At 37.4% G+C, this 12,380-nt stretch overlaps 1 protein-coding gene and 1 pseudogene across 1 annotated transcript; one reads left to right on the forward strand and one right to left on the reverse strand.

Moving 5' to 3' along the window:
• Window positions 1-2,030: 2,030 nt before the first annotated feature.
• LOC106400288 lies at window positions 2,031-6,935 on the reverse strand (annotated as a pseudogene).
• Window positions 2,155-3,223, forward strand: LOC125587110 (uncharacterized mitochondrial protein AtMg00810-like). Its single transcript, XM_048757257.1, has 2 exons — window positions 2,155-2,297; window positions 2,755-3,223. The coding sequence occupies exons 1-2, from the start codon at window positions 2,155-2,157 to the stop codon at window positions 3,221-3,223; spliced, it is 612 nt and encodes a 203-aa protein (XP_048613214.1).
• Window positions 6,936-12,380: the final 5,445 nt, after the last annotated feature.

Consider the following 12,380-nt stretch of genomic DNA (forward strand, 5'->3'; position numbering starts at 1 on the left):
ACCTCACAAAAGCTTTCATAAATCTATTCTTTTCTCAGATCATCTCCAAAATCTGTTGGATTCATCCTTTTATCTTTTGGGAGAATTCAAACATGGTGTTAGTTCCAGAATACAAAAAGACTAAGGAACAATAGAAGAAGCGCAATATGCCAAGAAAAAGTGACTTGAATCTAACCAGGAATGTAATCAAGGAGTTTGAGCATCCAGTGATTCAAGGAAAAACCATGTATTCATCTTTCAGTGATGATTCAAATGAAAGAAGAACGTTGAGAAGTATTGATAATGCAGCCAACATTGATGGTCCAACAACCATGAGTGACCTTCATTCCCTTATCAAAGCCTTTATCTCATCCTAGAAGGCTGGTACACACTCCCTTGATTCTAAACATATCGTTATAGATTCAGGAGCAAGCCATCACATGATTAGTGATAGGAATTTGATTAGTGATGTCCAGCATGCCTCATGGAATGTTCTTATAGCAAATGATGATAAGGTTAAGATAGAAGGGATAGGGAACCTTAGGTTGTTTGATAGAGAATCAACTGCCTTGTATATGCCTCAGTTTACATCAAACTTGTTATCTGTGAGAAAGGCTACGGTTGATCTTGGTTGTCAGGTTGTCTTCAGACCAGATGAGGTTGAATTTCAAGACTTAAAGACAGGCCAGGTGATTGGAAAAGGGCACGTTCACAACGAACTATATCATCTTCAGAAGACAGGTATGTCCGGACCATCTAATTCTCATTGTTTGGCTAGTACATCCAGCGGAGTTGATAGCACATTATGGCATGCTAGGTTGGGACATCCTCATACCAGAGCCCTAAACCTGATACTTCCAGGTGCAGTCTTCAAAAATGATGATTGTGAAGCTTGCGTATTGGGGAAGCATTGTATAACAGTTTTCCCACAGTCTAGCACCATCTATGAAAGATGTTTTGACCTTTTTCACTCTGATGTATGGACTGCTCCGTGTGTGTCCAGAGAGAACCACAAATACTTTGTCACCTTTATTGATGAGAAGTCCAAATACACTTGGGTGACACTGATTCAGTCTAAAGACAGGGTGTTAGAAGCTTTTAAAAATTCCCAGACCCATATCTGCAACCATTTCAATGCCAAGCTGAAAATTTTAAGGTCAGATAATGGTGGAGAATATACAAGTTAGGCATTCAATCAATATCTTGCTCAACATGGGATTACTCACCAGACAAGGTGTCCTTACACTCCTCAATAGAATGGAGTTGCTGAGAAGAAGAATAGACACTTGATAGAGGTAGCAAGATCAATGATTTTCCACACCAATGTTCCAAAAAGATTTTGGAGTGATGATGTGATGTCTGCTACTTATCTGATGAATATGACACCAACTAAAGTCCTCAACGATCTGTCTCCATTTGAGGTCCTAAACAAGACCAAGCCATCTTTGGACCACTTGCGTGTGTTTGGGTGCCTTTGTTTTGTGATGATACCTCGGGAGCTGAGGAACAAGCTTGATGCTAAAAGTTCAAAGGCTATGTTCATTGGTTACTCTCCAACTCAAAAAGGGTATAAGTGTTATGATCCAGAGTCAAGAGGGGTTCTTGTCTCATGGGATGTAAAGTTTGTGGAATCAAAAGGGTACTATGATGAGAAGAATTGGAAAAACCTTCAAGATCTCTCATAAGGACCTTCAGATAGGACAAACAACTTAAGAATTATTCTGGAGAGTCTAGGAATCAATCAGCCTTAGAGCAGTGAAGTACCAAGGACTTGTCCTTCACCACCAGCTGCTGAAAACAATGAAGAAGCAGCACCAGTTGTGGAAACAGTCCATCCTGATCCTGAGGAGGACAATGAACCTGAATCATAGCCACAAGAAAGAGATGATTCAGCAACCACACATGATCAAGATGGAGTTGAATCTGATCAGCCAAGTGAAGATCAATTTAATGGAGATCAAGGACATGAAGAGGCAGTGGTAAAAGAGCAGCAGATTCAACCATTGAGAAGGAGTACAAGAGTGAAGAAACCATCCAAGTGGGTCGACAGCAGAGTGTACTTCAACAGCAATGCAGTGGCTCACCCTATCCAAGCAACCTATTCTTTTGTGAGTTATCCTCAAGAGCATGTAGTCTTCATCAGCAATCTGGATCAAGAGTATGTTCCAAAGACTTATGAAGAAGCCATGGAGCATAGAGAATGAAGAGAATCAGTTGGGGATGAAAGTTGGTGCCATGATCAAGAATGATACTTGGTATGAAACTGAGCTTCCCAAAGAAAAGAAAGCTGTTACAAGCCGTCTGCTCTTCACCATCAAGTATCTTGTTAATGGAAAACCATAAAGGAGGAAGACAAGGCTGGTTGCAAGAGGATACACTCAAGTATATGGAGAAGACTATCTGGATACCTTTGCACCAGTAGCTAAACTCCACACCATAAGGATTCTTCTCTCCTTGGCAGTGAACCTTGAATGAGATTTATGGCAGATGGATGTGAAGAATGCTTTTCTTCAAGGAGAGCTGGAGGATGAGGTTTACATGAGGCCACCTCCGGGTATGGAAGATATGGTTAAGCCAAGGAATGTTCTAAGGTTGAAGAAAACAATCTATGGATTAAAACAGTCACCAAGAGCTTGATATCACAAACTGAGTACAACTCTCAATGGAAGAGGTTTTGTAAAATCAGAAGCTGATCATACACTCTTCACGTTCACAAGCAAGCAAGAAATTGTGGTGATACTGATTTATGTTGATGATATTATTCATCACTGGCAGTGACAAGGAATGTATCATCTTGACTAAAGCTTTCCTTATGGCATCCTTTGATATTAAAGACTTGGGGGAGTTAAATTACTTCCTAGGGATTGAGATATGTCGATCAAAAGAAAGATTATTCTTATCGCAAAGGAAGTACACTCTTGATTTGTTGAGTGAGGCAGGTGAGCTTGGATCAAGAGTAGCAAAGACTCCTCTTGAAGATGGTTATAAAGTGCTACGTGAGGGGGAGTTTGAAGACAAACACTATAGGAGAATGGTTGGGAAGCTCATTTACCTCACCATAACCAGATCAGACGTGTGTTTTGTAGTCAATCAAGTCAGCCGACACATGCAAAAACCCAAGATACATCACTGGAATATGGTGGAAAGAATCTTGAGGTATCTACGAGAAGCACCAGGTCAAAGAGTCTGGATGGCATGCAATGAAGCACTGAAATCACTGGATATTGTGATGCAGATTGGGTAGGAGATAGAGTTGATAGGAGATCAACTACTGGGTATTGCACTTTTATTGGAGGCAACTTAGTCACTTGGAAGAACAAGAAGCAAAAGATAGTATCATGCTCAAGTGCTGAGGCAGAATATAGAGTAATGAGGAAGCTCACTAGTGAGCTCATTTAGATCAGAAACCTGCTAAGAGACTTGGGTATAGACTACAACTCCTATTACCATGCACTGCGATAACCAGGATGCCATTCATATAGCATCCAACAGTGTGTTCCGTGAAAAGACTAAACACATACAAGTTGATTGCCACAAAGTGAGACAAGCAGTGGAACAACATATCATCCCACCTTGCTACATTAGAAGTGAGGAGCAGCTGGCTGACATTTTCAGAAAGGCAGCAAGTACCAAAGTCTGTAAGTTCATTCATTCAAAGCTTGGACTCATAGACCTCACATCTCACTGACTTACCTATCATGGAGACTTCTACTCTTTCTCCTTTGTGTGTTTTTGTCCCACTGGATTTTGAACATTAATGTTTTAACTGATTCCCAAAGTCAAAATTGAGGGGGAGTGTTGAGATGAAGAAGAAAATGTTGAATATTAAAATAAAAGAAAAAAGCTTACAACTAGCAAGGTCTGCCAAGGTGAATGCTAGTAAGGTTTGCAAGTATGAACAGTATTCGCGGAGCTACAGTAAAAACAGTCATATATTTTATTGTATCTTCCCTAATAAGCCAAGTGTGTTTGACTTCTTGAGTAAGATTGTTCTGGTTATTCTATTCTTCCATATAATGTTTTGCAATAACATTTTTCAAGATCCAAGGAAATAATTCTCTCTCCTTCTCTCTCTTGGACTTTGAAATCTCCATCTCTCTCTTTTGTTCTTTAGGTTATTCAATTTTCCAGAAATAAATTTTCAAATAATTATCTTATTCTACCAATGGGTCCGTGTTTCCTCTGGAGCAAGAATGAGGTCTCGGCTTCGGTCTGTTGGTGGTCCCATTTGATGTCGCTCGCCCTGGCGAAGGTTGAAACACTGTTTCGTCTTGTTTCCTCTCCATCGTTGCTTACTCTTTTTCACCGATTGTTCAGAGTTTCTCCTCCTCTCCCTGAGAGAATACGGTCTGAAAAGGAATTAATGGTTAATAAGATTAGACCTAGTTCTGTATTTAAGGATCTTTTTTTTTATATCTTCTTTTTGAGGATCTTTGATAAAGGTATTTGCTTTCTTAAACAGCTCATATGCTATCTTGTATCTCTTTGCCATTTTTCTAAAATTAATGAATCACTTGCTTGAAAAAAAAAAATCAAGATCTCTTCAATGGGTTTCAGAACTGGCATAAAGATGTTCAACTCCTTGCGGACCTTTGCCAGAGACGACATATGATCATAACAGTTCCTATACTAACAATGGCTTAAAAGCAAATATGGTTCGAGAGGTTTACAAAATAGAGATTAAACTCGGGACATAACAAAGAGCTTTGTATGCTTTGAAATTACATTTGTAAGCTATGTCATAATATTTAGTTTTGAGATCAAGTGTTACCAGTGGTCCATCCGAAGATTCACCATCGTAAAACAGTAACTTGTCCTTCCCCAAAACTGATAGTGGTGTGAATGTCCTCCATATGTTATTCCTACGCCAATAAGGGGTTGTTTTGAGATCTATTGAATATATTTTCTTCCATGTCTTGTCTTCTGAATCAAACGACCATATCACTTGCTCTGGCCAAATCCTCTCAGACACGCACAAACGATCATGAATACTGCATATGATACTCTCTATAAGCAGCAGCAAGCTGTGGAGAAAGGGAGGTCGAGGAATGACTTGAAAAGTTTCAGTGTGAAGATCCAAAGCCAAAATATTGGTTTCATCACCCTTAGTGAACCAATGAAGTGACCCATCACAATGCACAGGATCTTGGCTGTGATAAATCAGATAGGGGGAAGCAGGGACAATATACCTCCAAGCGTTTGTGGTAAAATCAAAAACTTATTCACAAGTAGTAATGCTTTTGTTTTTCAGACCTACTTCAGCAGAATTGTATAACCAAACTGGTTTGTATGTCCCATTGATCTTGTCTTTACCAAATCCAGGAGAACGTGATACCAATTGTCTGATTCTATCAAAAGCCTCAAGTTGATAGTTGCATGGAGGGATAGTTCGATGCCAACGAGTGGTGGGATTGACCACAATACTTGGATCATAACGATAGTAGAGGCATATCAGACCGTCACAGCTAGAGTTGCAAACCTGGTAAAACTTGTTTTCCCAACTAGTAGGGATCTTGACAGAAACTGTTGACCCCACCACCAACGTTCTCAGAGCTTCAATGTTAGGATTACTACCAGAACCATCGTATAAGGACACCAAAACAACATCTGTTTTTCCTGATTGCTTGCGATGGAGCATCTGTCTTGTTTGGAAAGAACGGCACTGGATGATACTAGATTTCCATTGCTTCGATACTGCCGTGAACTTGAGGAGGGTTTTCGCATCAAGTCTCTCTAAAATATACTCTACCACGTCATGTGGTAGCAGTTCCATATTTTCTCTCTCTGAAAGATGAAAGAGAGAAGACACGATAGTGTTCAAAAAGGAATTCGAGAAAAGATAGTAAGGGAATCGCAGTTTATTTGTTAATTTATGAATATGAAATCTAAATTTTTTAACAAGATAAGCACGGATTTCAACAATAAACTAATCCAAAAGGAAAAGATAAAATATATTGTTATGTTGTGAATCTAATTATTACTAGATTCTTGACCAAAACAATACGAGGGTTTCTAAAAGCTCAAGTAACCTTGTAAACCCTACCATTTCTTTCTTTGGGCTTTTGGTTGAACCACCATCATTTTTTTTTTGTATTACAAAAGTAGCCTATCAACTGCGATTTGGTTACTGCTTAGATCAATCTATTTAAATTGGATTGAATTTTATAATATTTTTGGTAATATTTTTGTTTTACTGGTAAAATAAAGATAATCATATGTATCATATAAGCAAATGCCATAATAACATACAAACCAAAAGCTCTAAATAGTGAACAAAATAATGAATGATAATAGTGAATTCCTCTTCATTTTTTTATTTACGTTATTTTACAAGAAATATATTTAGACATAGTTCTTAGTCACTTCTTAATGTATAAAGAATTATATAACAATTTAAATTTTAATTAAATTTGGGAAAATAATAAAGAACAAATATCCGTCTTTATTTCTATTATTTTGTTTCTTTTTTTCATTTTCATTCAAATTAGTTTAAACATAGCCGTCTAATTGAATATGTAAGTGGAGCTATCGAACATAGTCACAAATTAAAAAAAAAATAAAAATGTATTTTAGAATAGATATAAATTAAGCATAAATCTTTAAACATTTAATTATATTTTAAAATTTATAGTCTATAGTTTCAAAACAGAATTTTTAACATATATTAGTTGGAGCTATCAACTTTTAAAATTATATCATTACTTTTTATATATTATCATTATTATTAGTCTGAAAAGGGCTTACAAATAGTTTGAGACAGCACTGAGTTTAATGGTTACTATCAGAATCAAAATCTATAATTAGCAAGGAAGAATGAGTTTGGTTCTTTCTAAACCATCCAAAAATGTGTTACACACATGGTTAATATTTGATCAGCAATTTGCAGATTTCACATAAGACTAACATTTCGAACCATTTATTAATTTCTCTTATGGTGGAATTCAGTGGCGGACCCAAGATAGATTTTTAGGGGTGTCACTAATTGGGCTTGGCCCAAATGAAAACTAAAATAAAAGAAAAAAAATAGCAAACGCGGGAATTGAACCGGGTGTCACAATTAAAGGGGGGTCAGGAGGAGAGCAAACACACCAATTGAGCTATGTAGATTTCAATTAAAGGTTACAAACTTTCTACAATATAACGTTAACATGTGTCAGGTGACACCCCTTTAACCAACGTGGGTCTGCCTCTGGTGGAACCGATCGAATCGTTATAGAGCATTACGGAAAACTGGAAGTTCTAGTTTGGTAGTTAACTCAAAGAAGAAAATAATTTATCTTGGGAGTTCAAACTTACTAATATTATTTAACGTAGATATTTAATGTGTGTTTGGAACGTGTCATGCATAATTTACGATGGCATTTAGAACTACGCCGTGGGTTAGCTAATATATAATTGAATTTTGTTATGAGTTTAATGGTAACATGTATGTGTATGTGTACGTGGATGAACCAAATTAAGTTTTGCGTGCGATTAAAGATACACGCAACAAAAACAAAAGCATGGAAGATAGGAAAGAAGAATGTTGCAAACAAGAATAACAAACGTGAAAGGGAATAAAAGATCGATGTATAATTGTGATGGAAGGCACATTCTTTTTTTTTTCCTTTTGTATGCACCAATCATTAGATATAATCTTATAGATTTATATTTTAAAAACGGGAGTGCGAAAAAAAAAGGAGAACATGTACAGCGATTTTAAGCAATGTGCATAGCAACTTCCCAGTATCCTTATTCCTAAACCCTCTACCTAATACAAACATTGCAACTAAGGAAGCCCCTTATCCAGTGGTTTAACCAATAGTTCATTAATGTTTCTACAGCAGGAGGTCTGAGTTTCAATTCCCGGAAAATGCGGAATTATGTGAATTAATGGAGAAACGACATACAAGAGATCTGCAGCATGAGACAAGGAGTACCGTCAAGCATGGATCCGATAGGACGGCTCAGGTGATACAGTTATACGTGAATCCTCATAAGACAGGTAGAATTACTGGCTGCATCACCCGAGCAGTCTTTTCAATATTCTGCATAATTCGCTTTTTCTAAAAATTGAAACTCAAACCTTCTGGTGTAGAACCATTAATGAATCATTGGTTAAACCACTGGAATTAGGAAACTTCCACAACTCTATACATACTTATCCCACTTTCTATCATTTTCTTTTTATATTAGTTTTTAAAATATTAGATGTATATATAATTATATATTACATAAAACAAGCATTAGTAAACACAATATCAGAGTCTATAAAAGATTCTACAAATAAAAGTCGGTTATAGACGACAGAAAAAACAATAAAATATCTCAAAAACCAAATGATACAAACTAAATACCCAAGGGCGGATTTGTTATGTTCTACAAACTCACCGATTGAATGAACCAATTTTCGAAGTCGGCAACACGAGATGAATGAAGAGCAATCGCCTTCAGCGTAACATTCATGATTCATCAAGTCCTACATTGTAATATATATGACGAACTTGTAAGAAGCTTATATTATTTATATTGCTAAGGGACATAACAAAACTATCATAGTAATTTAAGTACCATTTAGAATGAATATAACTAGTTTAAGTTTTAAAATTAGTGATGAATTTGTGTTGTCGAACATACACATATTGGTGACAAAACGTGATCTGCAACACGTTTTATATAACTAATAAAACCGGCCGAGTATTTATGAAGGTGTCGATCTAAACAATTATATTAATTATACTATGTTATGTTTAATTATGATGTTAGCATTCAACGTATGCTACAGTAAAACGCATAAACCATACACCCTCTGTTTTTTATATATTTGACGTTATATGATTTTCACACATATTAAGGTACCTAATACAATATCTTTTAGAACATCATTAATCTCAATCTCTTATCTGGGATTCTTAGCATCGAGTAAGAGCAGTTTTTAGTTTTTTTTAGATTTTAACTAAGAAAAGTTAATAACGGTCTCTTAAATAAGAAATATAATAGCCGTCTCTTAGCTGAAAAATGTAAAAAACAAAAAAACAAAAAAAAATGTCAAATCATAAGTTAAAAACCCCAGCTAAGAGACCATGGTTAATCATGCCCTTATACCATTCTCCATTAATTAATTATCACCTCTCGTAAGACACTCACACTAGAATTATTCCACTTTGAAATAATAACTGAAGGGCAAATAAAATCTTTTTTTTTTCTCACTAAATTTTATTAAATGGGACAAAGCCCAACAGAGGCCAAGCCCAACACCTTTACAACAAGAGTCCAACAGAAGCCCAACAAACAGGCCCATATTACATAACGCTTAAGGACCAAGCCCACAAGCAGAAACCGTTGAGGAGGAAATGACACATCACCGTCCACGTGTAAAGCCGCCGAGCGACCATGCCCACGCGTCAGAATGAAGCTCCACTTTCCACCGCCGGAAACACAGAGGCGGAGCGCCGGAATCTCGCCGTCAGCGAAGATAAATCGACGAAGAAAAGGCTCAACCTGAACGATCTTCATTGAAACCCAAAACGTCCACCAGATCTACGCTTCATCATAAAAAAACAATCATCTTCAATCGATCTAAAACCTTCGACTTTCCTTGGAGAAAACCCGTCATCTTTATTGATACGAATAAGCCCGAAGATGAAATAATCCAATTCAGGGAAGGAAAGAGCAGTTGAAAGTGAAGAAAGAGAGTTGATTGAGTCAGGGAACCACTAGAAGCGAAGATACATCAAGCCCGGAAGAATCCGGAGGAGAGCCGTCGACAACACCAGACAAAGGTGTGACACGGAGTCAAAAGCCAGCCGCCATCTCCGGAGAAGAAGGCAAAGACGCCGGAGACAAAAGCCAGACGACCATCGGGAGTTACGATGCAACGCCGGAGACAAAGCCGGCCAACCACCGAAGGAGAAGGTGCGTCGCCGGAAAACTCTTCCGATCTGGAAAACTCTCTTATCTCTACTCCTTGTGAAAGATTAATTTTAGGAACAAGGAAAATAGAGAGAAAATCCTCTCTCTAAAAGAGAGGAGATAGAGCCCTTGGCAAATAAAGTCTTATATCGCTACTTTTTGCATTGATTTTTGGAAACATCAAGTATATTGACACAAGATAAATACTCCCTCTAGATTTAATTATATTATGTTTATGTTATAAAAGAGATGTTGTGTAAGCCTATTATTACTCATGACCAGAGGTCTATATTTATACAAGTATTAGACCGTCTTATTTAGACCGTCATAAGAGAAAAATGAAATCATATTCCTAATAGGAATAAGAAATAGTACTTATCCTAAATACATATGGAAAAGGATAAACATCAAGTATAGATAAATGTAAACTCTCATTCACCTAAGTCATTAGCGAATAGGCCGGATGGATAGCTGATGGGCCGGACGGTTTGGGCCTGATATGGGTCGATCACCACTTGGTTTATAACACTCCCCCTTGATCGACACATCCGGTTCAGGGCTTGTAACATGCTTAATGTTACCTCATTAAAACCTTTCCATGAAAACCCAGTGGGACAAAATTATGGATAAGGAAAAAGAGTACAACACATGAACTCCCCCTGACTTGTACCCCCGTGTATGTTCTTCAAGTTGGCGCATGGACAATTTGATAGTTTAGCTTCATGGGCGCCAAGTCTTGAACTGGTCCTTTAATTGGCATGTCCCAAACTGATAGATAAATTTCATGGACGTGTGGTTGGTGTAGACATGGTGAAGAAGTCGGCTGACATATCATATGACTGAACTTGTAGTCCTTTGAGCTTCTTGAACGTTGATGTAGGAATAGCTCTTGCCGAATTGTAAGTTGAGTTATCTTGTAACTCTCATATCTTCTGGAACTTCATTAAGACATGGTCAAGACGTGCATCTTTGCAGCTGACCACTCTATGTCCTGGTCGGACGGATGGCATTCGACCAGTACTCGGATGGACCTCTAATTTGCGATCAAACTTTACTCGCAAGTCCTCTCATGTCCCACGGATCCTCTAGTCACATGGCTTTGCCATACTGTGGACACTTTAATATATATATTGAGTCATTGACCCAAACACATACGAATCACTTGGCTTCTCACGGACATGCCTTCGTCCATTCGGACATACATCACCCGTATGTGCTAATGGCTTATCCATTACAGCCGATCTTTCTTCATTGGTCGATCCATGTTGAGTTATAGACCTTGTCTATACTCGTCCATACCCCATGAGTGTCTAAGATCATATCAATAATAATCATTGCTGCAATGAGTTTTATAATCTCATCAAACTATGGATCTGCAGTCAAATACACTCAAGGACCTTTATACATGGTTATCGATCTTTCTTGCCTTCAGCAATGCCATATCCATTTGACCTCGACCAGACATACTTCTGGTCACTCTCTTGGACCATTATGGTTTCCTTTTATCCACTGATATAAACATAATGGCTTGTGCTTACATTGCAGTCTCATACTATAATCTTATTACTTGAAAAACATCGCAGTCCATACTTTCTTTGATGGCATCTCATGACCTACTTGCAGTGCTGATTTATTATAAACACAAGGATTTCTTTTATAAGAATATATGGACTGATTTGGATTGTTCTTTATCGAACTCCTTCACTAAGTTTTACTTAGTCTTATCATATTCAATGCAGCTGTTTTTGCTTCAGTCCATGAACAGCTTAGGAACAATGCTGTTCTTTGGGAGGTTCTTTTCTCATCTTTCTGGTACCTTTATTTTCTTTATCCAGTGATCAATATACTGCTTAATACATCATTTTTTCTTTTGTTTCTAGACTTCATCAATTTCGAGTTTGTGTAGTAGCATCCACCACATAGGAGCATATTTCCTTATAATCTGTTCCTTTGGTCTCTATGAGTATCCTTATGTAACAAGCCATTCTTTGAATGCTGTAAGTACTAATGTGAACGACCTCTTGACTACTTGGTCACGTTCCATATCTCACGATTTTTTCCCCCTCACAAGACCCATTTATCCACTGGTCTATATCATCAAATGGCGTTTCTATATATTTGGCCAATACGCCCATCTCTTCTTTAAACTCTTTAAACCTCACTTTTTCTTTTAATTTGATCTTTATTCTTTATGAGTACTCTTACGTGGGTTCATGATCCTCGCTTTATATCTTTAAACTCAAGTGCTGCTTTCTTTTATGAGCTCTCTTATATGTAAATACATCATTGGTGTTAACACTCTTATGTAGTTCTATAGTGTTCCAGACATGATCTAATAGATTTGAGATCTTATTATCCAGGACCTTTACTACCTTGCAGTTTGGCGTCCCAAACTACATGGTTTGGTACTTTAGATGTTTAGCTGGCCATCCTTATCTCTCTATCTGGACTGGTTTCCTTTGAAATCAGATTTGTATCATTCTATGCACCTTTCATTTCTTTCCGAGGTT

This window comes from Brassica napus, chromosome C5 (genome assembly GCF_020379485.1).
Source record: "Brassica napus cultivar Da-Ae chromosome C5, Da-Ae, whole genome shotgun sequence".
In the NCBI taxonomy this organism is placed as follows: Eukaryota; Viridiplantae; Streptophyta; class Magnoliopsida; order Brassicales; family Brassicaceae; genus Brassica; species Brassica napus.